This window comes from Salvelinus fontinalis, chromosome 26, assembly GCF_029448725.1.
Source record: "Salvelinus fontinalis isolate EN_2023a chromosome 26, ASM2944872v1, whole genome shotgun sequence".
Taxonomy (NCBI): Eukaryota; Metazoa; Chordata; class Actinopteri; order Salmoniformes; family Salmonidae; genus Salvelinus; species Salvelinus fontinalis.
Genome location: NC_074690.1, coordinates 43,817,074 through 43,843,211, shown reverse-complemented (window position 1 = coordinate 43,843,211; position 26,138 = coordinate 43,817,074). Strand labels below are relative to the sequence as shown.

Sequence of the window (26,138 nt, the reverse complement as noted above, 5' to 3'; positions counted from 1 at the left end):
GAGTAGAGAAGCCACAGTCCTGACCAGGCCACAGTGAAAGAAGCGCAGTGTGAATCTGAAATTAGGACGTGGTTCTGTGTTCTTATCGATTGATCATTATAATGTGTTGTGGTTGATGAATATTTAGCAGAGAGCATTCATTCACATTTTCACGTCTTTATGAAAGACGCATAATGAATGTGGTCTGTTTTCTCACTAATGCTTACTGTAAATAGAGAAAAAAAACAGGGAGTTAGAGAGCGAGAGGGAGTCAGGGAATGTAAGGGGTCTTATAAAAGGGGGCCATGGCATGAGCAAACTTACATCACAAGCACAACACTTCCATTGTATTACTACATTTACAAACTTACAAGTGTATGGGAAATAAAGTCGTATGACAGGACAGCAGGTAGCTTAGCGGTTAAGGGCGTTGGGACAGTAACCGAACGGTCACTGGTCCGAATCTGTCCATTTGCCCTTGAGCAAGCCATTTAACTCTAACTGCTCCTGTAAGTCGCTCTGGATAAGATTATCTGCTAAATGACAAAAAATGTAATGACGCGATAGTGCTAGGAGGAGGGCTGAGAGTGTTATAGAAACCCAGTTGCTGTCTGAAGAGCGTGGTATCCAGTCTTCGATGGATGGGTCGCTTCTCAGACTGCAGTAGGTAGTTTCTCACTGAGAGACCAGAACAAAGAAGCAACCTGAATGTCTGCAGTAGTCTTGTATAGTAATATCCTACTCTTTGCTCCTAGTCCTGGGGGGCTGTAGGCTTTTGTCTCAGCCTAATGCTACATAGATAAATCCCACCATGAAGTACTCTACGCAAACGGAGCGACGGAGTGTCATAGCACACACAATTGCCTCAATGACTAGGATGCTGGTTGTTCACGAGAAAGGAAAGACCAGGCAAACAGAGATGGCAGAGTGGAGAGGTCTGACATCATTCGGGAAAAGGGAGAACGGCCCCATTCACTGCATTATAAACAAGCAACAGGGCTTTACTCTGACACTAGCAGACACAGGAACCTGTGAAGAGATGATAGAGATGTGTGTAGTAACTTAGGGCCAAGATAAGACTACCCTGCAGCTTACAGGATATATCAGGGGCCTTATGTTCTCCAGGTATGAGTTACCCATAGGCACAGCCTAATCTATAACGTCTATTACGTTTGAGTCATTTAGTAGACGCTCTTATCCAGAGCGATTTACAGGAGCAACTAGGGTTAAGTGCCTTGCTCAAGGGCACACAGATGTTTCACCTAGTCGGCTCAGGGATTCAAACCAGCAACCTTTTGGTTACAGGTCCAATGCTCTTAAGCGCTAGGCTCCCTGATGCCTTCATTAAGGAGGGGAAACACAAAACTGACCTCAGATCAGTGTTTATGGCAACTTCATCCTGCTCCTCCTTTTTGTGTCTTTTGGGATGAACAGCAGGACAGTTAGCTGATAAAGCATTCACTTTGAATTTCCCTTTTTGAGTATCCCTCTCTCGGTCCCCCTGCTCTTTGGTGTATCTATCTCACCACTTCACCCCCCTGAGTACTATGGAGTAGGATGAAGTTGACACTGGTCTAAGGTCAGTATGGTTAGCATTTGGGCAGAGCAAGGTAAACTAAGCTGATCCAATACCTGTTTGTAGAGGAAACCTAAAAACTCACATCTCCCCACTTCCCTCTCACACAGAGCATGCATTTAGGTGAGCTGTGGTCATTTCCCATTTGGAGATGAACTAGATTAGAAGACTGAAATTGAACATTACACCAAGGGTGGGGTCTCAATCATACATGCCCAAGGGCAGGCTATTCACGATGGTATGATATTGCTGATGTAGAGACAGTTTGCTTCTGTATTATCTTCTGACCTGCTATGAAGAGAGAATGGGATATGGCCTCGATCACTGTGCATGTGAATAGGGCTCCTCAGACCCATGCCTATGGCAACTGATCTGGGATCAGTTCTACCTATTCTAGTTCTGACTATGGCCATTGTAGGCTCAAAAGCAAGTCGGATCCTGTTACAGGTATTGAAGACAAGAAGCAACCACAAGACCTAGGGACCCTGGCATGTTGGTGCTGCTTTGCCCCTTGATGGTCAGTGGTTATAGATATGCACAGGGTCCCCCTGGCGTGTTGAAGGGCGCATGCCCGCTGCGGTGACGCCGCAGCTCCATGTGTGTTGAGAAGCGCATTATTTGGCAACAGAGGCGGTAGCGGGGAGGGCAGAAAAGATACAGGGTATACCCTGAATTTCAAAAAATACATCGAATAATTGCAGCAGATTGTCACCCTAAATACCTTGGACGAAGCGCAGTCGACGGATCGCTGTCGAATCGACCGAGTAAGTTGATTGAGATGTTCCGAAGTTTTTTGGGGGAAGTGGATTGAGGGAAGCCTTTTATTTGGACTTATCGAGAGCCAGCTCCTCTTCCTCCACCTATCTGTGACGATAGAGAAACTGATGGGCTGTTGAAAAGTAGCACTTCTCCGCAGAATGAAAGCGCTTACGGTTGGGAACGGGCTTCATACGTTTATAGAAGTTGCATCTCCAGGCTTTATTGTTATGTCCACACATAGTTTGACAATATTTCGAATTTTAATTTCACTTCGCCAATGTAATTTTAGAATGGGCTTGATCGAACAGAGACTGTCAATCTGGATTGTCGTGGACTGGGAGTTCAAATTATTTTTAGAGCAGCACTTTGTTACATGGCTAGTTACTTAGTTATCTTTTTTGTCAACCCAGGTAGATGGCTTGCCAGTGCGAATATTCATTATCCCGAATTACTTAACACATGTAATACGTTATACTATTATTTAAGTAGAACGCGAATACATTTAGCAGGCTTTGGAGTTTACATTTTCCTCTGGCCACATTCTCCCCAACGAAGGCAAGCTAGCCCTAGCTAACGTCCTAGTAGCTACTTGTTTCTTTTACGCCTGCTACGTTAGGTTAGTAAGTTACTTGATTGGCTTTATCTTAGGTCCGGGTACCTGGTGGTTGTTTATTTTGTCATACAAAAAAACGTCGCTACCATAGCTCAATTTCAGCTTTTCATGTAACTTAAATGCACCAAGTTGTGGTTTCGTGAACTGCGTGTTGGTGTTTCACTTTTTGGGGAAAATAACTGGACAGGTACTGGTAGCTAGTAACGTTAAGATAGCAAGGTGGCCAATAATAATTCATTGGTATTATTTATGCTAGCTGGCAGCTAGGTTATTTTCATGGTTGCGCGATTTATAAACATGTTGTGGTCGAACGTGGCGCCGGTCAGAATACAGCGTGGGCTGTGTTTAGTTTTTAAAGGGGGGAGTTTGCGTGTTCGGGAATTTTGATGGTTAATGTGGGTTTGACGGTGGCGTAATGGTGGACGGTGCCTTGGTCTGAGCCCCTGCCCTAGTCGTGGCACTTAACCCTACAGGCTGCCAGTGTTCTACTGTATCAAAATAGTCCTTGGTAATCTTCCTACTTCTGCAACGACCATGGTCTTCCTCCTCTTAAAGCTGAACGCACACACATTTACTCAAACTCACACACACTTTCTCTCCTGCCTAGCGGTATGAGTCGGCTGATGCAGTGCAAAAGTAGCTGAGCCAGTCACTGTATTGTAAGGCATGCACAGATTCAGTTGTGTTCAGTTGTCAGTGACCGGTTCCTATACACCTCAGTTGTGTCCAGTTTTCTTTCGGCTGCTCGGAAAGTGCTTTTTTTAAAATGTGCTTTTTTGTTCACTTATGTCAATTTCGGGCTCACTTTGATTGGTGAACTATAGGCCAATCATGCAGAGGGTTCTTGTAGCCAGAGAGTGTAGGCTAAGAGTAGCCTCTGGGTATGGGTCCTTAGTTTTTCCTGTTCAGGTCACATAGTCAGGAAATACTCAGGCCCCTAGTTATGTGTAACCAAGTAGTACGCTTGGTTCCTGTTTTAGTTTTTCTCAACAATTAGCATATGAAAATGGTTTGCATGATAAGGCTATCTGCCTGCTGTAGTGCTGATTGGTTTATCTTCGGGATTCTAGAGTAATACGAAAGAGAGCTTCTGGAATGGTCAATCATTTGTTCGTCAGAGCAATCGCTTTGGGGGTTCTTTGCGATGCGTTATCACATGGTTGCATTAATAAGCACCCTAATGGAGGCAGAGATCTGTATACAATGACAAGATGCTCAGGTTTCCGCCCCAGCAATGGGAGTCGTTGTCCCAAAGGCAGGAAGACAGGCGACAAGCATAGGTTCAAAATAAGCCCATAGAAACGCGTTGGGCTTATTTTGGACAGATTTTGGCGAGAGTCCAATCTATTGCTTTGCCTCTTCTCTGACGTGGGCTTCTTTAATCAAGAGGACCTTATAGGGAAAGGGGGATACCTAGTCCGTTATGCAACTTAAATGTGGCTAACGCATTTAACCCAACTCCTCTGAATCAGAGAGGTGCGGGGGGCTGCCTTAATCGGCACCCATATCTTCGGTGCCCGGGGAACAGTGGGTTAACTGCCTTGCTCAGGGGCAGAACGATACATTTTTACCTTGTCAGCTCGAGATTCGATCCAGCAACCTTTCAGTTACTGGCCCAACGCTCTAACCACTAGGCTATTCACTATAATTAAAGTTGTCCTCACATTGCCAGTGAGACATTCTGGGCACATTGTAATATGAACTTGGATGGAGAGTAGCAGAGTAGAGACTTTGTATCACTTGGCAGGCCTAAGCAGGCTGACATTTCAGGCAGTCTTTTCAAAGAGCTCTTACACTAAAAGGGCATCATTAATTTCACAGTATTATTCCAACTTCATAGTGTGGAAATATATATCAAACACAGGACAATCACGTTTTTGACTGGGTCTTTAACAAGTTAGGAGCACAACATAACATGTAATATTTTTTCAATCAATTTAGATATAGCCTATGGGCATTTTCATGTAAAAGGACCCATGATCACCAAAACGTGAAGTTCATAGGAGCATATCAAAATGGGTGTAAAATGAATGCTAAGAGTATATATTTTTGGGAAATGAAGGCTTGGATACTTATTTTTAAGATGTAAAATGGTTGAAAAATGTAAGTAAAGGCTTTTGATATATAACTCAGCAAAAAAAGAAACATCCTCTCACTGTCAACTGCATTTATTTTCAGCAAACTTAACGTGTAAATATTTGTATGAACATAACAAGATTCAACAACTGAGACATAAACTGAACAAGTTCCACAGACATGTGACTAACAGAAATGGAATAATGTGTCCCTGAACAAAGTGGGGGTCAAAATAAAAAAAAACTGTCAGTATCTGGTGTGGCCACCAGCTGCATTAAGTAATGTAGTGCATCTCCTCCTCATGGACTGCACCAGATTTGCCAGTTCTTGCTGTGAGATGTTACCCCACTCTTCCACCAAGGCACCTGCAAGTTTTCGGACTTTTCTGGGGGAATGGCACCAGCCCTCACCCTCCAATCCAACAGGTCCCAGACGTGCTCAATGGGATTGAGATCCGGGCTCTTCGCTGGCCATGGCAGAACACTTGCAGGAAGTCACGCACAGAACAAGCAGTATGGCTGGTGGCATTGTCATGCTGGAGGGTCATGTCAGGACGAGCCTGCAGGAAGGGTACCACATGAGGGAGGAGGAAATCTTCCCTGTAACGCACAGTGTTGAGATTGCCTGCAATGACAACAAGCTCAGTCCGATGATGCTGTGACACACTGCCCCAGACCATGACGGACCCTCCACCTCCAAATCGATCCCGCTCCAGAGTACAGGCCTCGGTGTAACACTCATTCCTTCGACGATAAACGCGAATCCGACCATCACCCCAGGTGAGACAAAACTGCGACTTGTCAGTGAAGAGCACTTTTTGCCAGTCCTGTCTGGTCCAGCGACGGTGGGTTTGTGCCCATAGGCGCCATTGTTACCGGTGATGTCTATTTTTTGCTGAGTTTATATACACAATACGAGTCAAAAGTTTGGACACACCTACTCATTCCAGGATTTTTCTTACATTTTTACTATTTTCTACATTGTAGAATAATAGTGAAGACATCAAAACTATGACATAACACATATGGAATCATGTAGTAGGCAAAAAAGTGTTAAACAAATAAAAAATATATTTGATATTCTTCAAAGTAGCCACCCTTTGTCTTGACAGCTTTGCACACTCTTGGCATTCTCTCATGAGGAAGTAACCTGGAATGCATTTCAATTAACAGGTGTGTCTTATGTTCATTTGTGGAACTTCTTTCTTTCCTTAATGCGTTTGAGCCAATCAGTTGTGTTGTAGGGGTGGTATACAGAACATAGACCAATTTGGTAAAAGACCAAGTCCATATTATGGCAAGAACAGCTCAAATAAGCAAAGAGAAACGACAGTCCATCATTACTTTAAGACATGAAGGTCAGTCAATCAAGAACATTTCAAGAACATTGAAAGTTTCTTCAGGTGCAGTCGCAAGAACCATCAAGCGCTATGATGAAACTGACTCTCATGAGGACTGCCACAGGAAAGGAAGACCCAGAGTTACCTCTGCTGCAGAGGATAAGTTCATTAGTTACCAGCCTCAGAAATTGCAGCCTAAATAAATGCTTCAAAGAGTTCAAGTAACAGACACATCTCAACATCAACTGTTCAGAAGAGACTGTGTGAATCAGGCCTTCATGGTTGAATTGCTGCAAAGAAGGTGAACGGATGATCTCCGCATGTGTGGTTCCCACCTTGAAGCATGGAGGAGGAGGTGTGGGGGTGCTTTGCTGGTGACACTGTCTGTGATTTATTTAGAATTCAAGGCACACTTAACCAGCATGACCACCACAGTATTCTGCAGCGATAAGCCATCCCATCTGGTTTGCGCTTAGTCCCACTATCATTTGTTTTTCAACAGGCCAATGACCCAACACACCTCCAGGCTGTGTAAGGGGTATATTACCAAGAAGGAGCGCGATGGAGTGCTGCATCAGAAGACCTGGCCTCCACAATCACCAGACCTCAACCCAATTGAGATGGTTTGGGATGAGTTGGACTGCAGAGTGAAGGAAAAGCAGCCAACAAGTGCTCAGCATATGTGGGAACTCCTTCAAGACTGTTGGAAAAGCATTCCAGGTGAAGCTGGTTGAGAGCATGCCAAGAGTGCAAAGCAAGCAAAGGCAATGGGTGGCTACTTTTAAGAATCTCAAATATATTTTCATTTGTTTAACACTTTTTTGGTTACTACAGTGTTCCATATGTGTTATTTCATAGTGTTGATATCTTCACTATTATTCTACAATTTAGAAAATAGTACAAATAAAGGAAAAACCCTGGAATGTGTAGTTGTCCAAACTTTTGACTGGTACTGTGTGTGTGTGTGTGTGTGTGTGTGTGTGTGTACACATGCACAAACACTAACGTTCAAAAGTTTGTCACTTATTAATGTCCTTATTGTTTTGAAAGAAAAGCAAAAAAAATATTGGCCATTAAAATGTCAAATTGATCAGAATTACAGTGTAGACATTGTTAATGTTGTAAATGACTATTGTAGCTGAAAACGGCAGATAAAAAAAAATGGAATATCTACATAGGTTTACAGATGCCCATTATCAGCAACCAATACTCCCATGTTCCAATGGCATGTTACCTAATCCAAGTTTACCATTTTAAAAGGCTAATTAATCAATAGAAAACCCCTTTGCAATTATGTTAGCACAGCTGAAAACTGTTGTGCTGATTTAAAGAAGCAATAAACCTGGCCTTCTTTAGACTAGGTGAGTATCTGGAGCATCAGCATTTGTGGGTTCGATTGCAGGCTCAATATGGCCAGAAACAAAGACCTTTCTTCTGAAACTCATCAGTCTATTCTTGTTCTGAGAAATGAAGGCTAGTCCATGCGAGAAATTGCCAAGAAACTGAAGATCTCGTACAACACTTTGTACTCTTCTCTTCCCAGAACAGAGCAAACTGGCTCTAACCAGAATAGAAAGAGGAGTGGGAGGCCCCGGTGCACAACTGAGCATGAAGACAAGTACATTAGTGTCTAGTTTGAGAAACAGACGCCTCACAAGTCCTCAACTGGCAGCTTCATTAAATAGTACCCGCAAAACACCAGTCTCAACGTCAACAGTGAAGAGGCGACTCCGGGATGCTGGCCTTTTAGACAGAGTTGCAATGAAAAAGCCATATCTCAGACTAGCCAATAAAAATAGAAGATTAAGATGCTCAAAAGAACACAGACACTGGACAAAGGAAGATTGGGAAAAAGTGTTATGGACAGACGAATCTAAGTTTGAGGTGTTCGGATCACAAAGAAGAACATTCATGAGTTCAGAACAAATGTAAAGATGCTGGAGGAGTGCTTGACGCCATCTGTCTAGCATAATGGAGGCAATGTGATGGTCTGGGGGTGCTTTGGTGGTGGTAAAGTGGGAGATTTGAACAGGGTAAAAGGGATCTTGAAGAAGGAAGGCTATCACTCCATTTTGCAACGCCATGCCAAACCCTGTGGACGGCGCTTAATTGAGCCAATTTCCTCCTACAACAGAACAATGATCCAAAGCACAGCGCCAAACTATGCAAGAACTATTTACGGAAGAAACAGTCAGCTGGTATTCTGTCTATATTGGAGTGGCCAGCACAGTCACAGGATCTCAACCCTATTGAGCTGTTGTGGGAGCAGCTTGACTGTATGGTATATAAGAAATGCCCATCAAGCCAATCCAATTTGTGGGAGGTGCTTCAGAAAGCATGGGGTGATCTCTTCAGATTACCTCAACAAATTGACAACTAGAATGCCAAAGGTCTGCAAGGCTGTAATTTCTGCAAATGGAGGATTCTTTGATGATAGCAAAGTTTGAAGGACACAATTATTATTTCAATTAAAAATAATTATTTATAACCTTGTCAACGTCTTGACTATATTTCCTATTAATTTTGCAACTCATTTCATGTACGTTTTCATGGAAAACAAGGACATTTCTAAGTGACCCGGACTTTTGAACTGTAGTGTATGTGTGTGTGTCATCTCTCCTGGATCTTACTGACACCTTCCCATGAGCCTCCTCTCTTTACATTTAGTGTAACCAGCATCCTCACCCACTGAGTACCAACCGAGTTGAAATATAGTTAACATTTGGTCAGTCCACCCTGGCCTGGATGTTAACGTCCACAGACTGACTAGACCAAATCCAAACCCATCATTGATGTTTGGATAGCACAGTATCGAATACAGACCAGTACAGCACCATACTGTACAGTGAGCACAGTACAGTACAATACAGTAAGTACAAGTACTAAAGTCTACCCTTCTCTGCTGTGCTGTGCTCTACTGAAATTAAGAAATATCAGAGGCTGGAATATAAATATATGTACATATAATATATATAAATATCTACATATCGTGGTGTGTTTTGTATATAACATTATTATAGTGACCAGTGTTCAATGACTAGAATACAGTATATTCCTTTATTTATATAAAGAATACGGTATATACCTTTATTTAGACCAATTGACATTTTCCACATTTTGTTATGTTACAGCCTTATTCTAATATTGATTAAATTGTTCAGGGGAAAAACTATACACACAGTACCCTATGATGATGAAACAAAAACTTTTATACATTTTGGCAAATGTATTAAAAATAAAAAACTGAAGGGCTTCCCGGGTGGTGCTTGAGGCATCACTACAGTCCCGGGTTCGATCCCAGGCTGTGTCACATTGCATTTCCTTGTCTCATTGTGCTCTAGCGACTCCTTGTGGCGGGCCGGGTACCTGCAAGCTGACTTCGGTCGCCAGCTGGATGGTGTTTTCTCCGACATGTTGGTGTGGCTGGCTTCCGGGTTAAGCGAGCAGTGTGTCAAGAAGCAGTGTGGCTTATATTGTGCTATAGCTTGCAAAATAAACAAATGTGACTCTGGGTGACAACATAAGGAAGACTGTTTTTTCCAACATTAGTAATGTTTTCCTCAAAACATTTATTCAAATCAAAGGAAATTTTATTTGTCACATGCGCTGAACTTACAGTGAAATGCTTACTTAGAAGTCCTTAACCAACAATGCAGTTTTAAGAAAAATAAGTGTAAAGTTAAAATTTAAAATACCAAATAGTTAAAGAGCAACAGTAAAATAACAGTAGCGAGGCTATATACAGGGGGTACCGGTACGCTGTCAATGTGCGGGGGCACCTCGGTTAGTCGAGGTAATTGAGGTAATATGTACATGTACAGTTGATGTCGGAAGTTTACATACACCTTAGCCAAATACATTTAAACTCAGTTTTTGACAATTCCTGAAATTTAATCCTAGCAAAAATTCCCTGTCTTAGGTCAGTTAGGATCACCACTTTATTTTAAGAATGTGAAATGTCAGAATAATAGTAGAGAATTATTTATTTCAGCTTTTATTTCTTTCATCACATTCCCAGTGGGTCAGAAGTTTACATACACTCAATTAGTATTTGGTAGCATTGATCTTAAATTATTTAACTTGGGTTAAACGTTTCGGGTAGCCTTCCACAAGCTTCCCACAATAAGTTGGGTGAATTTTGGCCCATTCCTCCTGACAGAGCTGGTGTAACTGAGTCAGGTTTGTAGGCATCCTTGCTCGCACAAGCTTTTTCAGTTCCGCCCACACATTTTCTATAGGATTGAGGTCAGGGCTTTGTGATGGTCACTCCAATACCTTGAATTTGTTGTCCATAAGCCATTTTGCCACAACTATGCTTGGGGTCATTGTCCATTTGGAAGACCCATTTGTGACCAAGCTTTAACTTCCTGACTGATGTCTTGAGATTATTATTTTTTTTCTCGCTTTTTCTCCCCAATTTCGTGGTGTCCAATTGTTAGTAGTTACTGTCTTGTCTCATCGCTACAACTCCCGCACGGACTCGGGAGAGGCGAAGGTCGAGAGCCATGCGTCCTCCGAAACACAACCCAACCAAGACGCACTGCCTCTTAACACAGCGCGCATCCAACCCGGAAGCCAGTCGCACCAATGTGTCGGAGGAAACACCGTACACATAAACACCGCGCCGCCCCATGGGCCTCCCGGTCGTGGCCGGCTGCAACAGAGCCTGGGCTCGAACCCAGAGACTCTGGTGGTGCAGTGCCTTAGACCACTGCGCCACCCGGGAGGCTGATGTCTTGAGATGTTGCTTTAATATATCCACATACTTTTCCTACCTCATGATGCCATCTATTTTGTGAAGTGCACCAGTCCCTCCTGCAGCAAAGCACCCCCACAACATGATGCTGCCACCCCGTGCTTCACGATTAGGATGGTGTTCTTCGGGTTTCAAGCCTTCCCTTTTTTCCTCCAAACATAACGATGGTCATTATGTCCAAACAGTTCTATTTTTGTTTCATCAGACCAGAGGACATTTCTCCAAAAATTGCCGTCTTTGTCCCAATGTGCAGTTGCAAACCGTAGTCTGGCTTTTTTATAGTGGTTTTGGAGCATTGGCTTCTTCCTTGCTGAGTAGCCTTTCAGGTTGTCGATTATAGGACTCGTTTTACTGTGGATATAGATACTTTTGTACCTGTTTCCTCCGGCATCTTCATGAGGTCCTTTACTGTTGTTCTGAGATTGATTTGCACTTTTTGCACCAAAGTACGTTCATCTCTAGGAGACAGAACGCGTCTCCTTCTTGTGCAGTATGACGGCTGCGTGGTCCCATGGTGTTTATACTTGCGTACTATTGTTTGTACAGGTGAACGTGGTACCTTCAGGCGTTTGGAAATTGCTCCCAAGGATGAACCAGATTTGTGTCTACAATTTTTTTTCTGAGGTCTTGGCAGATTTCTTTAGATTTTTCCCATGATGTCAAGCAAAGAGGCACTGAGTTGTTTGACGGTAGACCTTGAAATACATCCACAGGTGCACTTCCAATTGACCAAAATTATGTCAATTAGCCTAACAGAAGCTTCTAAAGCCATGACATAATTTTTTGGAATTTTCCAAGCTGTTTAAAGGCACAGTCAACTTAGTGTATGTAAACTTCTGACCCACTGGAATTGTGATACACTGAATTAGAAGTGAAATAATCTGTGTGTAAACAATTGTTGGAAAAATTTGCATGTGTCAGGCACAATGTAGATGTCCTAACTGACTTCCCAAAACTGTAGTTTGTTAACAAGAAATTTGTGGAGTAGTTGGAAAAACGAGTTTTAATGACTCCAACCTATGTATATGTAAACTTCCGACTTCAACTGTAGGTGGATTTAAAGTGACTATGCATAGATAATAACCGAGAGTAGCAGCAGCGTAAAAGAGGGAGTGGGGGGGGGAATGCAAATAATCTGGGTAGCCATTTGATTAATTGTTCAGCAGTTTTATGGCTTGGGTGTAGAAGCTGTTAAGGAGCCTCTTGGACCTAGAATTGGTGCTCCGGTACTGCTTGCCGTGCGGTCGCAGAGAGAGTCTGGAGTCTTTGATAATTTTTAGGGCCTTCCTCTGACACCACCTGGTATAGAGGTACTGGATGGCAGGAAACTTGGCCCCAGTGATGTACTGGGCCGTACGCACTACCCTCTTTAGTGCCTTGTGGTCGGAGGCTAAGCAGTTGCCATACGAGGCAGTGATGCAACCAGTCAGGATGCTCTCGATGGTACAGCTATATAACTGTTTGAGGATCTGAGCACCCATGCCAAATCTTTTCAGTCTACTGAGGCTTTGTCGTGCCCTCTTCACGACTGCCTTGGTGTGTTTGGACGATGTTAGTTTGTTGGTGAAGTCAATACCAAAGGAACTTGAAGCTCTCAACCTGCTCCACTACAGCCCAGTCGATGAGAATGGGGGCGTATTCGGTCCTCCTTTTCCTGTTGTCCACACTGCCAGGTCTCTGACCACCTCCCTATAGGCTGTCTCATCGTTGTTGGTGATCTAGCCTACCACTGTTGTGTTGTCTGCAAACTTAATGATGGTGTGGGAGTCGTGCCTGGCCATGCAGTCATGGGTGAACAGGGAGTGCAGGAGGGGACTAAGCACGCACCCCTGAGGGGCCCGCCTGTTATGGATCAGCATGGCAGATGTGTTGTTACCTACCCTTTCCACCTGGGGCCGGCCCGTCAGGAAGTCCAGGATCCAGTTGCAGAGGGAGGTGTTTAGTCCCAGGGTCCTTAGCTTAGTGATGAACTTTGAGGGCACTATGGTGTTGAACGCTGAGCTGTAGTCAATGAATAGCATTCTCACGTAGGTGTTCCTTTTGTCCAGGAATCTCCTGCAATCTCCAAAAGAGATTCCATCATCTGTGGATCTGTTGGGGTTGTATGCAAATTGGAGTGGGTCTAGGGTTTCTGGGATAATGGTGTTGATGTGAGCCATGACCAGCCTTTCAAAGCACTTTTTGGCTACAGACGTGAGTGCTACGGGTCGGTACTCATTTAGGCAGGTTACCTTAGTGTTCTTGGGCACAGGGACTATGGTGGTCTGCTTGAAACATGTAGGTATTACAGACTCGGACAGGGAGAGGTTGAAAATGTCAGTGAAGACACTTGCCTGTTGGTCAGCGCATGTTCGGAGTACACGTCCTGGTAATCCATCTGGCCCCCCGGCCTTATGAATGATAAATGTTGACCTGTTTAAAGGTCTTACTCAGATCGGCTACGGAGAGCGTGATCACACAGTCGTCCGGAACAGCTGATGCTCTCATGCATGCCTCTCATGCATGCTTCAATTTTGCTTCCCTCAACGCGAGCATAGAAGTAATTTAGCTGGTCTGGTAGGCTCGTGTCACTGGGCAGCTCAGTCTGTTATAGTTTGTAAATCCTGCCACATCCGACTAGCGTCGGAGCCAGTGTAGTACTATTCAATCTTAGTACTGTATTGATTCTTTGCCTGTTTAATGGTTCGTCTGAGGGCATAGCAGGATTTTTTTTTATAAGCGTCCGGTTTAGAGTCCCACTCCTTGAAAGACGAAGCTTTCATTGTGAATGTTGCATGCAATCCCTGGCTTCTGGTTGGGGTATGTATGTACAGTCACTGTGGGGACGACGTCATCGATGCACTTATTGATGAAGCCAGTGACTGATGTGGTGTACTCCTCAATGCCATCCGAAGAATACCAGAACATATGTGCTAGCAAAACAGTCCTGTATGAAGCATTGCTTCATCTGACCACTTTCTTATTGATCGAGTCACTGGTGCTTCCTGCTTTAGTTTTTGCTTGTAAGCAGGAATCAGGAGGATAGTATTATGGTCAGATTTGCCAAATGGAGGGAGAGCTTTGTACGTGTCTCTGTATGAAGTAAAGGTGGTCTGGAGTTTTTCCCTCTGGTTGCACATTTAATATACTGGTAGAAATTAGGTAAAACGGATTTAAGTTTCCCTGCATTAAAGTCCTCGGGCCACTAGGAGCACCGCTTCTGGATGAGTGTTTTCCTGTTTGCTTATGGCCCTATACACCTCATTGAGTGCCAGCATCGGTTTGTGGTGGTAAATAGACATCTACTAAGAATATAGATAAAATCTCTCTTGGTGAATAGTGTGGTCTACAGCTTATCATGAGATACTCTACTTCAGGTGAGCAAAAGCTCGAGACTTCCTTAGATTTTGTGCACCAGCTGTTTGCAAATATTCATAGACCACCATCCCTTGTCTTACCAGAGGACACTGTTCTGTCCTGGCGAAAAGCTTAAAACACGCCAGCTGTATGTTATTCATGCCGCTGTTCAGCCACGACTCGGTGAAACATAAGATATTACAGTTTTTAATGTCCCGTTGGTAGGATATATGTGATCGTAGTTTGTCTTTTATTTTCCATGGATTGTACTTTGGCTAAACCTTGTGCTTTTCATTGAGAGGCAGATATCCAAGACCCTTTCATTGGGAACAGAACTCCAAAACCCAAACTCTCAAACCAAAGCTAAAGCTGGATATCTGCCTCAATGAAAAGCACAAGGTTTCTGAAACAAGCTCATTGGTTAGTTCATTCTTGAATATCACAGGCTACAGATCTCAAGTTTGAATGGTCATTTTAAAAGGATTATTCTCATGTTTGAGGTGCTATTCATTTAATCCATAAATCCAATATGTTGTATAGCATTGCAGCATCCTTGCAAGAAAAGTGCGTATGTGTGCAGAGCTGACTTGCCTAGTTAAATTAAATAAATACAATTACCATCCTCAGTTTCAATGGCAGACCAGCCCAATTCTCCATGTAAGGAGTTGAAATATTATCATTTCACTTCCAAAATGCTGTTCTAATAGCCTCCTAGCTTCCCTGTAACCCACCCCAGCTTCCATATGATGACAGCTGCAGACTAGTTCTCTTGCTTGACCATTTGTATATTGCTCTAAGAAATAAATATTGTCTTGACTCCTGTCAGCTTTGCTGTCTATACTGTGCTCAAAGGCTCTTATGAATGACTGGAATTTCTCTGACAGGAAGTAGTCAACCTTTGCTGCTTGACAATGAGTTCAGTCACTTTGCTTTGTCTGTGTAGAACAGCAGCAAATTTAACCTGCTCAGAATTGTTTGGCATATTGGTGCCACCTGTTGGCCATGAAGATATATGCTGGTGGCTACTCCTAGGCCATACATCTTGAATGCGCTTTGGGTTCAGGCGAGGACTAGTGTACATTTCATCCTCCTCTGGTGAGTTCTCCACAGAATACGGATTGACCTTTTCCAGGGTTCTAAGAGACCTCATTATTCTGGACTCCTCATGATATACGTTCATGCAAATCCTTTTGTGTCTTTTGTCCCATTTGTAAGGAATCTTCATGTTCTTCCAGAACTTTTACTTTGGCATTAGATGGGCTTGCATTTCCAGGTTTTCCTTTTTGTCATTTAGCTCAGCTAGTATTTCTGCTTCTGCCTTGGCCAAGAGGGCCATCCCTTATCCTAGTTGAAGTTGTGGAGGAAGCCTTTGAGGATCTCCTAGAGTTTTTTGACGCACTGTCATCGGCATCTATTTCAGGGTGATGTTCAGTGACCAAAGATTTTGCATCACCAACCCATTTATTCATAAATTCAACAGACCTTATCATTTTTGGGTCAAACCAATCCATTTTCCCCACCCTTGTCATCATCCGATAATAGAGCTTGAACGGATTTATGAAGCTGTATTTAAGAAAAAAAAATGTTTTATTTATTTAACCTTTATTTAACCAGGATGGGCTCATTTGAGATTTGAAATCTCTTTTTCAAGAGCGTCCTGGCCAAGATAGGCAGCACCAAGTCATTACACAATTACAGACAGACAACATGAAAAACTACAGGTAATCTAGTAAAAAAAACTATCGAATTCACAAGAGTATAACAATAAAACAGCAAATTTAAAAACTTTGACAGGTCAGGGAATCAGCCTCAAAATCCTTCATCAATGATTTAAAAACACCAATCGGGACAAGTTCTTCCAGTTTAAAAGTATTCTGTAAGGCGTTCCCAGCTAATGGCGCGGAGTACATAAAAGCCCTTTTTACCAAGTTCAGTTCGGACATTTGGAACAGTTAGCAGGATAAAGTCCTGCGAAAGAAGAGAGTACCCACCACATTTCTGAACAATAAAAATGCCCAAATAAAATGGTACTAAACCCAAATGGCTTTGTAAATAAACGTATACCAGTGACTGAGCCTACGATTGACTAGAGAAGGCCAGCCAACCCTGGTATACAAAGTGCAGTGGTGCGTAAGGGTTTTGCAGTTTTAAAATAAATCTCAATGCTTCATGGTAAAGTGTGTCAATTGATCTCAAACACTGAGCGGAAGCATTCATATAAATATCCCAATAGTCTAGTATAGGCATAAATGTAGTTGATACTAGCCTCCTTCTGGCTTCAAAAGAAAAACAGGCCTTACTCCTAAAATAAAATCCAAACTTCAAATTTTGATTTTTTTGTAAGTTGTTGAATATGCAATTTAAAAGAGGCCGTCATCAATTAAAATTCCAAGATATATATGAGGTTACAGTCTCAATCTCATTGCCCTGACAGGTAGTAATAGGTTCAGAGGTCTATTTCTTGCTTTAGAAAACACAATTAGTTTAGTTTTGTCATTATTGAGGATAACCTGTTACGGCTGTTTCGACAACATCCGGTGAAATTGCAGAGCGCAAAGTTCAAATTAAATTATTTTAAATATTTAACTTTCATAAAATCACAAGTGCAATACACCAAAATAAAGCTTAACTTCTTGTTAATACAGCCGCCGTGTCAGAATTCCAAAAAAGGCTTTACGGCGAAAGCAAACCATGCGATTATCTGAGGACAGCGCCTCATCATACAAATGCATAACAAATCATTTTCAACCAGGGAGGTGCCACACGAAAGTCAGAAATAACGATATAATTCATGCCTTACCTTTGAAGATCTTCTTCTGTTGGCACTCCAAAATGTCCCATAAACATCACAAATGGTCCTTTTTGTTTGATGAATTCCTTCGTTATATCCCCAAAATGTCAATTTATTTGGCGCGTTTGATTCAGAAAAACACCGGTTCCAACTCGCCCAACATGACTACAAATTATCTAATAAGTTACCTGTAAACTTGGTCCAAACAGTTCAAACAACTTTCCTAATCCAACTTTAGGTATCCTAAAACGTAAATAATCAATACAATTTAATACGGAATATACTGTGTTCAATAGCGGATAAAATCAAAGTGGAGCGAGCTCCAGGTCGCGCACCCCAAACACGAGAGTCCACTTGGCTTGACACTCAGTCTGAACAGGGCTACGTCTTCATTACTCAAAAGAAAAACATCAACCAATTTCTAAAGACTGTTGACATCTAGTGAAAGCCATAGGAACTGCAACCAGGTGCCTCAGAAATCTAGTTTCCCATAGAAAACCAATTGAAAACAGTGAAATAAAACAAAAGCATCCTGGATGGTTTGTCCTCGGGGTTTCACCTGCCATATCAGTTCTGTTATACTCACAGACATCATTTTAACCGTTTTAGAAACTTTAGTGTTTTCTATCTAAATCTACCAATTATATGCATATCCTAGCTTCTGGGCCTGAGTAACAGGCAGTTTACTTTGGGCACGCTTTTCATCCAGACGTCAAAATACTGCCCCCTACCCCGAAGAAGTTAACTGACTTGCCTAGTTAAATAAAGGTTAAATAAAAAAAGATCCATTATTAGCAGGTACTCAGCAAGAAGGTCTGATTTCATTACTACTTAAACAGGACCCAGGTGCTAAGTATAAAGATCCAGTCCATTTAAAAAACTGAAGGCCTCTAACACTTCAATGTTGTGATACAAAAATCCTGGCGAAATGCATAGCAAAGGTTTTACCAGATATTCATCCTGATCAGACAGGTTAATTTACATGGATGATATATTGGAGATAATACACGGGAATTACTTGAAACAATTGAACATTATGAAACATCTAAGATACCAGGCCTGGTCTTCATAGCAGTTGAATCTCTAATACAATGGGTTAAAGTTATGTACAGCGACCCCAGATGTAAATAATAGTTACTTCTCAGAAAATATTGAGCTTTTAAGAGGAGAAAAACAAGGCTGTTTGTTGTCTCCATATCTATTTATTATAGCCATTGAAATGCTAGCTATTAAAATTAGATCCAACAAGAACATCAAGGGGTTAGAAATCCAAGAGATAAAAACTGAAGTGTCAATGAATGCCGATGACTCTATTTTTTTCTTAAATACGCAATCTGGATCCCTGCATAGTATCATTGAAGATCTTGATCACTTTTCTAACCTCTGTGGATTAAAACCTAATTATGACAAGTGTACCATATTACGTATTGGATCGTTAACCTGTCTGGGACTGGGGTTCCGCTAGCGGAACTCCTCCCACATTCCACTGAAAAGGCACAGCGCGAAATTCAAAATAAATATTTGTTTTAAATATTTAACTTTCACACATTAACAAGTCCAATACAGCTAATGAAAGATACAGATCGTGTGAATCCAGCCAACATGTCCGATTTTTTAAAATGTTTTACAGGGAAGACACTATGTAAATCTATTAGCTAACCACCTTAGCAAAAGACACCATTTTTTCTTTGTCCACCAACACCACTAGCTATCACCAATTCGGCCAAATAAAGATATTGATAGCCACTAACCAAGAAAAAACCTCATCAGATGACAGTCTGATAACATATTTATGGTATAGGATAGGTTTTGTTAGAAAAATGTGCATATTTCAGGTATAAATCATAGTTTACAATTGCACCCACCATCACAACTCGACTAGAATAAATACAGAGAGCAACGTGTATTACCTAATTACTAATCATAAAACATTTCTTAAAAATACACAGCGTACACTAATTGAAAGACACAGATCCTGTGAATACAGACAATATTTCAGATTTTCTAAGTGTCTTACAGCGAAAACACAATAAATCGTTATATTAGCATAGCACATGTGCAAACATTACCCCAGCAAAAGAGCGATAGCATTATCACCACCAAAATGTATTAATTTTTTCACTAACCTTCTCAGAATTCTTCAGATGACACTCCTGTAACATCATATTACAACATACATATAGAGTTTGTTCGAAAATGTGGATATTTAGCCACCAAAATTGTGGTTATACAATGAGAAAAGTAGCCAAGCTGGTCAGAAAATGTCAGGGGCCATATAAGACAGTGATCTAGTCTTATATATAAATACTCATAAACTTGACTAAAAAATACAGGGTTGACAGCGATTGATAGACAATTTAATTCTTAATGCAATCGCTGAATTACATTTTTTAAATTATCCTTACTTTTCAATACAGGTTGCGCCAAAGCGAAGCTACACCAAACAAAATGGCGGCATAAGCGTTTAACATTTTTCGACAGAAACACGATTTATCATCATAAATAGTTCTTACTATGAGCTGTTCTTCCATCAAAATCTTGGGCAATGAATCCTTTCTCCGGTCTAATCGTCTTTTGGTCGAAAGATGTCCTCTTGTCCCGTCGAAATGGCCACTAACGTTCACCATGCACTCAAAGTGCCCAGCTCCTCAAAGTGCATCACACAGAAATGCCATAAAATCGCCCTAAACGGATATAAATTGCTATAAAACGGTTCAAATTAACTACCTTATGATGTTTTTAACACCTATAACGAGTAAAAGCATGACCGGAGAAATATTACTGGCTAAACAACAGCTTGGAAGGAGGCAAGTCCGACGACCATCGTGCGTCAGGCGCAGAGACGAAAAGAAAGCTACTTCCGGTCATTGGTGTTTTATACAGGCCCTGATTGCGCAATCGACTCCATTCAAAGCGTCACCCCTTACTGACATCTAGAGGAAGACGTAGGCAGTGTTTGTATCCTCATAGCATTTACAGGGACCTTACAACTGACCTGGGAAGAGGGGCCAAGATTTCTGAAATCTCACTCCATGTCAGGGAAAGTGCTGTAGAATGAGTTCTGTTTCACTCAGAGACATAATTCCAACGGTTATAGAAACTAGAGAGTGTTTTCTATCCAATAATAATAATATGCATATTGTACGAGCAAGAATTGAGTAGGAAGCCGTTTAAATTGGACACGTTTTCCAGAAAAAGTGACAACAGCACCCCCTGTCCTCATATTAACCAATACTGTGTTTACACTACCTTGTAGGTTACCAATAAAATGGGCGGATGGTGAAGTGGACATACTTGGTATTCACATCTAAAAAATATATAAATTCACATACCACAATTCATTTCAATAGAAAATTAATAAAAATAGATAAGATTCTGCAACCATGGAGAGATAAATAGACTCAGCAAAAAAATAAACGTCCCTTTTTCAAGACCCTGTCTTTCAAAGATAATTCGTAAAAATCCAAATAACTTCACAGATCTTCATTGTAAAGGGTTTAAACACTGTTTCCCATGCTTGTTCAATGAACCATAAACAATTAATGAACATGCACCTGTGGAACGGTCGTTAAGACACTAACAGCTTACAGACTAGAGGTCGACCGATTTTATGATTTTTCAACGCGGATACCAATTTATTGGAGGATTTAAAAAAAAGCCGATACCGATTAATCGGCCGATTTATTTATTTACATTTTTGTTTTTATATACACAGTTGAAATCGGAAGTTTACATACACTTAGGTTGGAGTCATTAAAACTCGTTTTTTCCACCACTCCACAAATTTATTGTTAACAAACTATCGTTTTTACTATTTTGCAGCTTGTAAAATTCCAGAAAATAATGTCATGGCTTTAGAAGCTTCTTGATAGGCTAATTGACATAATTGGTCTGGTTCATCCTTGGGAGCAATTTCCAAACGCCTGAATGTACCACGTTTATCTGTACAAACAATACTACAGAAATATAAACACCGTGGGACCACGCAGCCGTCATACCGCTCAGGAAGGAGACGCATTCTGTCTCCTAGAGATGAACGTACTTTGGTGCAAAAAGTGCAAATCAATCCTAGAACAACAGCAAAGGACCTTGTGATGATGCCGGAGGAAACACGTACAAAAGTATCTGTATCCACAGTAAAACGAGTCCAATATCGACATAACCTGAAAGGCCGCTCAGCAAGGAAGAAGCCACTTCTCCAAAACCGCCATAAAAAAGCCAGACTACGGTTTGCAACTGCACATGGGGACAAAGATCATACTTTTTGGAGAAATGTCCTCTGGTCTGATGAAACAAAAATAGAACTGTTTGGCCATAATGACCTTCGTTATGTTTGGAGGAAAAAGGTGAATGCTTGCAAGCCGAAGAACACCATCCCAACCGTGAAGCATGGGGGTGGCAGCATCATGTTGTGGGGGTGCTTTGCTGCAGGAGGGGCTGGTGCACTTCACAAAATAGATGGCATCATGAGGATGGAAAATGATGTAGATTATATTGAAGCAACATCTCAAGACATCAGTCAGGCAGTTAAAGCTAGGTTGCAAATGGGTCTTCCAAATGGACAATGACCCCAAGCATAGTTCCAAAGTTATGGCAAAATGGCTTAAGGACAACAAAGTCAAGGTATTGGAGTGGACATCACAAAGCCCTGACCTCAATCCTATAGAAATTTTGTGGGCAGAACTGAAAAAGCGTGTGTGAGCAAGGAAGCCTACAAACCTGACTCAGTTACACCAGCTCTGTCAGGAGGAATGGGCCAAAATTTACCCAACTTTTTTTATTGTGGGAAGCTTGTGGAAGGCTAACTGAAACATTTGACCCAAGTTAAACAACTTAAAGGCAATTCTACCAAGTACTAATTGAATGTATGTACACTTCTGACTCACTGGGAATGTGATGAAAGAAAAAAAAGCTGAAATAAATCATTCTCTCTACTATTATTCTGACATTTCACTTTAGCTCAGTGCGGATGTTGCCTCTAATCCATGGCTTCTGGTTTTGGTATGTACGTACTGTCACTGTGGGGAAGATGCCTGCTACGTTAGGTTATTGTGCAGAGGCCTGATTGTGTTGTTATTGGCTGATAACTGTTGTATAAGAGAACCAGCGGTCAACTTCCAACGGTGATGATGATGTTGGTGATGATGAAGATCATGCCAATGTAGACCTGGTAGCCTAGTGGTTAGAGCGTTGGGGTTGCTGGATTGATTCCCCGAGCTGACGAGGTAAAAATCTGTCATTCTGCTCCTGAGCAAGGCAGTAACCCACTGGTCCCCGGGCGCCGAAGACGTGGATGTCGATTATGGTAGCCCCCCGTGTTGGGCTAAATGCGGAAGACACATTTCAGTTGAATGCATTCAGTTGTGCAACTGACTAGGTATCCCTCTTTCCCTTTCCTGTGTGTAGCGAAGGGGGAGAGCTTTCTGATGGATCTATCATCTTGGTGGATGTGTGAGCTTCCATAGAGATGTAACCGGATACATGTCTGCCATTAAGTCATTCAGATCCTGACCTTGCCTGTTAAAAAGCTGAACTGCCCTTGGACCGGCTGCTGATAGGGTCAACTTCCACTACACTCTATAGACAGTGACACTGCACTTTTCACTGTAACAATAGGATCAAGTAGCCTTTAAACCAGGGGTGGGAAATGAACTAAATATACTTTAAAATGACTGAAAGCAAACTGTGTAGAAATGATAATGGAGCTACGTTCATAGACAGTCAGGGAGCATCAAATGAGTTTTCGACACTAATCTAATCGAAAGTTAGTTTTGTGCCCTAATAGATGAGCTTAGGATTTGAGGAGGGTGAGCTGATCCCAGACCTGTGCCTTGTAGGCCCTACTGCCTAGTGCCGATCAGAAAAGTTCTAGTTGTAGTCTTGACAGCAGCAGACATGAGTGTCCTTCAGTATTTTGGGCGTTTTATTCCTCCCTCCCTCTCTCTTTTTTTTCTTCCCTCATCTTCCCGGCAGACGTGTGTTTTGGAACGCTACCTCCCTCAAATCCCCCCCCCCCCCCTTCTTTCCCCCTTCCTCTCGTCTCTGCCCCCTCTCTCTCACTCCCTATCCCTTATACAAGCGTCTGTTAGTGTAGAAACTGAGTTTCCGTTTCGGCCCTCAAAGGGTTAAAAACTGCTTTAGCCTCTCTCACACACACACACACACACACACACACACACACACACACACACACACACAATCACTCGCCAACCGGTTTAGACTGGTTCTTAGAAAAAGTGCTTTGTGTCTCCCTATGAATCCTGGGAAGGGTCATGTGTGCCTCAGTGATGTCAGAGAGGTTGAAAAAAAACAAAAAAAACTTGAGTCAGCTTTCTTTTATCAGATAAGATGTGAGCGCGTGTGTGTGTGTGGCCCAGGTACAGTAAGGAGTGTGGCAGTGTGTGCTGCATATTTGCCGCCATAACTACCCTATTCTGAGAAAAGGAAAAAGGAGGGTGGTGAAAGGGTTAATGTGGCAGTTTTTTCCCCCCGAAGCCGTAGCTTCCTGCCGTGCGTCACTGGGCAGACAAGGGGCCTGAGTGAGTGAGTGTTCTGTTTATTTATGGAGGACAGCAGTGGGACCCCAGTCCACATGTGTGACGCAGGACACGACTCCTCACACTACTGTATGACTGTGATTAGTCTCGGAGTATCTCCTACAGACAGTCTAGTCTTGTCTCCAGTTTTGTCAAGTCTCTCAACTTCTTGTTTCCTGGCAGCTCCTGTGTCTGTGTGTGTGTGTGTGTGTGTGTGTGTGTGTGTGTGTGTGTGTGTGTGTGTGTGTATAAACGGGAGGTAGTGATTAAGACCCGCTAGCATCTGGGTAGTGGGCACCAAGGTGGTCATGTGTGTTCCAATCCCATAGCCATCGGTCCCATTGACAGACAAGGGAGAGCAAAGGAGAGAGAACTAGCTACTGTACGTCTGTCTCCATTCTGTCCCACAGGACAACATCTGGTGCCCACTTAGCTAGCTTAATAGAGAGGGACTGAATCTGGCGTTGTGTTTTGCCTCTGTCCTCAGTAAGTGCTTCAAGGTCAGCTGGGCTTTATCTCTAAAAATGGATTCAAGGTCAGCTATGCCTGTCCAAGTTCTATAGACTTTATGTTTTACAACTGATTTGAGGTCAGCTATACCCATCCTGGTCCAAGGCTATATGCTTTACTGTCTATTGATGTCAGCTTTGTCTATTCAAGTGAATGTCTGACCAAGTCTTCTTCTTCTCTCTTTTTGTAGGGGGATGTCTGAGGAGGCTGTTCGCCAGACGCGCAGTCAGAAGAGGGCGCTAGGGAGAGAAGTCCCTCCCACTGAGTCTGACTGCAAGAAGCCCAAACTAGACCGGGCAGAGACTGGAGCTCCAGACCAGGATGATGAGAGCTCAACTAAACCGGAACCACAACGCGAAACCACAAAAGATGACCTAGACCAGTTTAAACATGTGGTCAAGCCTGAGAAGGCACCAGAACTACCCAAGTTAAAATTATCGCTAGTGTTACCAGCAAAGGAGCCAGAGCGGGACTGGGCCCCGAAATGGTCAGATCCGAGCTTAGACAACCGGACTGAGAGGAATGACCACAGCGACCAGGTCAGGGTGAAAAGTGAGGTGCCTCTAGATGGGCGGAACAGGACCGTGAAGTCGGAACCGACGGTGGCTAGTGGTATGATGACGGCAACGGAGGTGAAGGCTACCATTAAAGTTGAGGTCCAGACAAGAGAGCAGGCGCTGGACATGAGCACCTCGAGAGGGTGAGACCACACTGTATTTATTATCCTAAAAACTGATGTGAGATCAGCTCCTTTTACTATAGTTCTGGTACCATTTACTCTGCGTCATTCAAAACTGACTTGAGGTCAGTTTCCCTGACTACTCGAGTAGTTTCAAGATGGCACTTAGTTAGTTTTAGAATTCGGTTCTGACGGAAGTCAAGTGTTTAAAACCTGTTTGGTGTGTGGGGGGGCATAGTGTGAGATCAATGAGAGTACTTTTTTAAGAAGATTTTGTAATTGTAATCTAAATTGCTTTTATTGAACGGAGTACCTACTATTGGGGGGGGTGCAGTTTTTTAATACTTTTTTTCAAAAGAAAACTGTCCTTCAAAACTTCCAGTGCCTGGCCCTCCCTCCATTTCCCCTGTCACCACCTGAACCCTAAAACTCCCCTCCACAAAATGAAGCCTGTGTTGTCACCAACCGGTTCCAACCAGCCGTTGCCATGGTTTCCACTGTGGAAGGAACGGGGGGGGGCGTGAGAGACAGGGTCACGTGATGATGCCTGAGTGGAGGGTCATGTGACCTGCTTTGGATGAGTGATTAATCCACAGGAAGTGGTAATGGGGTGACACACACATACTCTCAAGGTGCTAAACCCCGAGGAGGAGAGGGCTGCGTACTGTAATGCCCACTTCTGAGGATTGACAATCTGTCTCATTAGAGTTCATCATTTGCGCTACATTTAACTTTCATTTTCCAATCTAAACTGGGTTATTCATATCCATAAAGGTTTACAGCAATCCACATTTCATTGATGCTGGTCAAACTCAAACAGAATGTCATTAGACTAGCGGCAACTGGCAAGCCCACAGAAGATTCTAGACCCAGGAGAACAGATATAAACTAATAGCCTTCCAATACAAACACTGCTACTCCTTAACAAATCAAATCAAATTTATTTGTCACGTGTCGAATACAATGGGTGTAGAATTGACCATGAAATGCTTACTTACGAGCCCTGTCCCAACAATGCAGAGTTAAGATGTATGACAATTTGCAACAACAACAAAAAAAGATAGTAACACAATAAAATAACAATAACGAGACTATATACAAGGAGTACCGGTACCGAGTCAATGTGCTGGGGTTATGAGGTAATTGAGGTAATACTGTGTGTACATGTAGGTAGGGGTAAAAGTGACT

At 42.5% G+C, this 26,138-nt stretch overlaps 1 protein-coding gene across 5 annotated transcripts in view; it reads left to right on the top strand.

The window, feature by feature from the left end:
• The first annotated feature begins 2,152 nt into the window (after positions 1 to 2,152).
• The window catches only part of LOC129824403 (transcriptional repressor p66 alpha-like), a 43,942-nt gene continuing 19,956 nt past the window's right edge, over positions 2,153 to 26,138 (top strand). For all 5 annotated transcript variants that reach the window (XM_055884018.1, XM_055884015.1, XM_055884017.1 and 2 more), the window contains exons 1-2: positions 2,153 to 2,319; positions 24,462 to 24,971. In XM_055884018.1, coding sequence (XP_055739993.1) covers positions 24,466 to 24,971 — 506 coding nt within the window. In that variant the 5' untranslated portion in view covers positions 2,153 to 2,319; positions 24,462 to 24,465. The remainder of the gene's footprint in view (positions 2,320 to 24,461; positions 24,972 to 26,138) is intronic.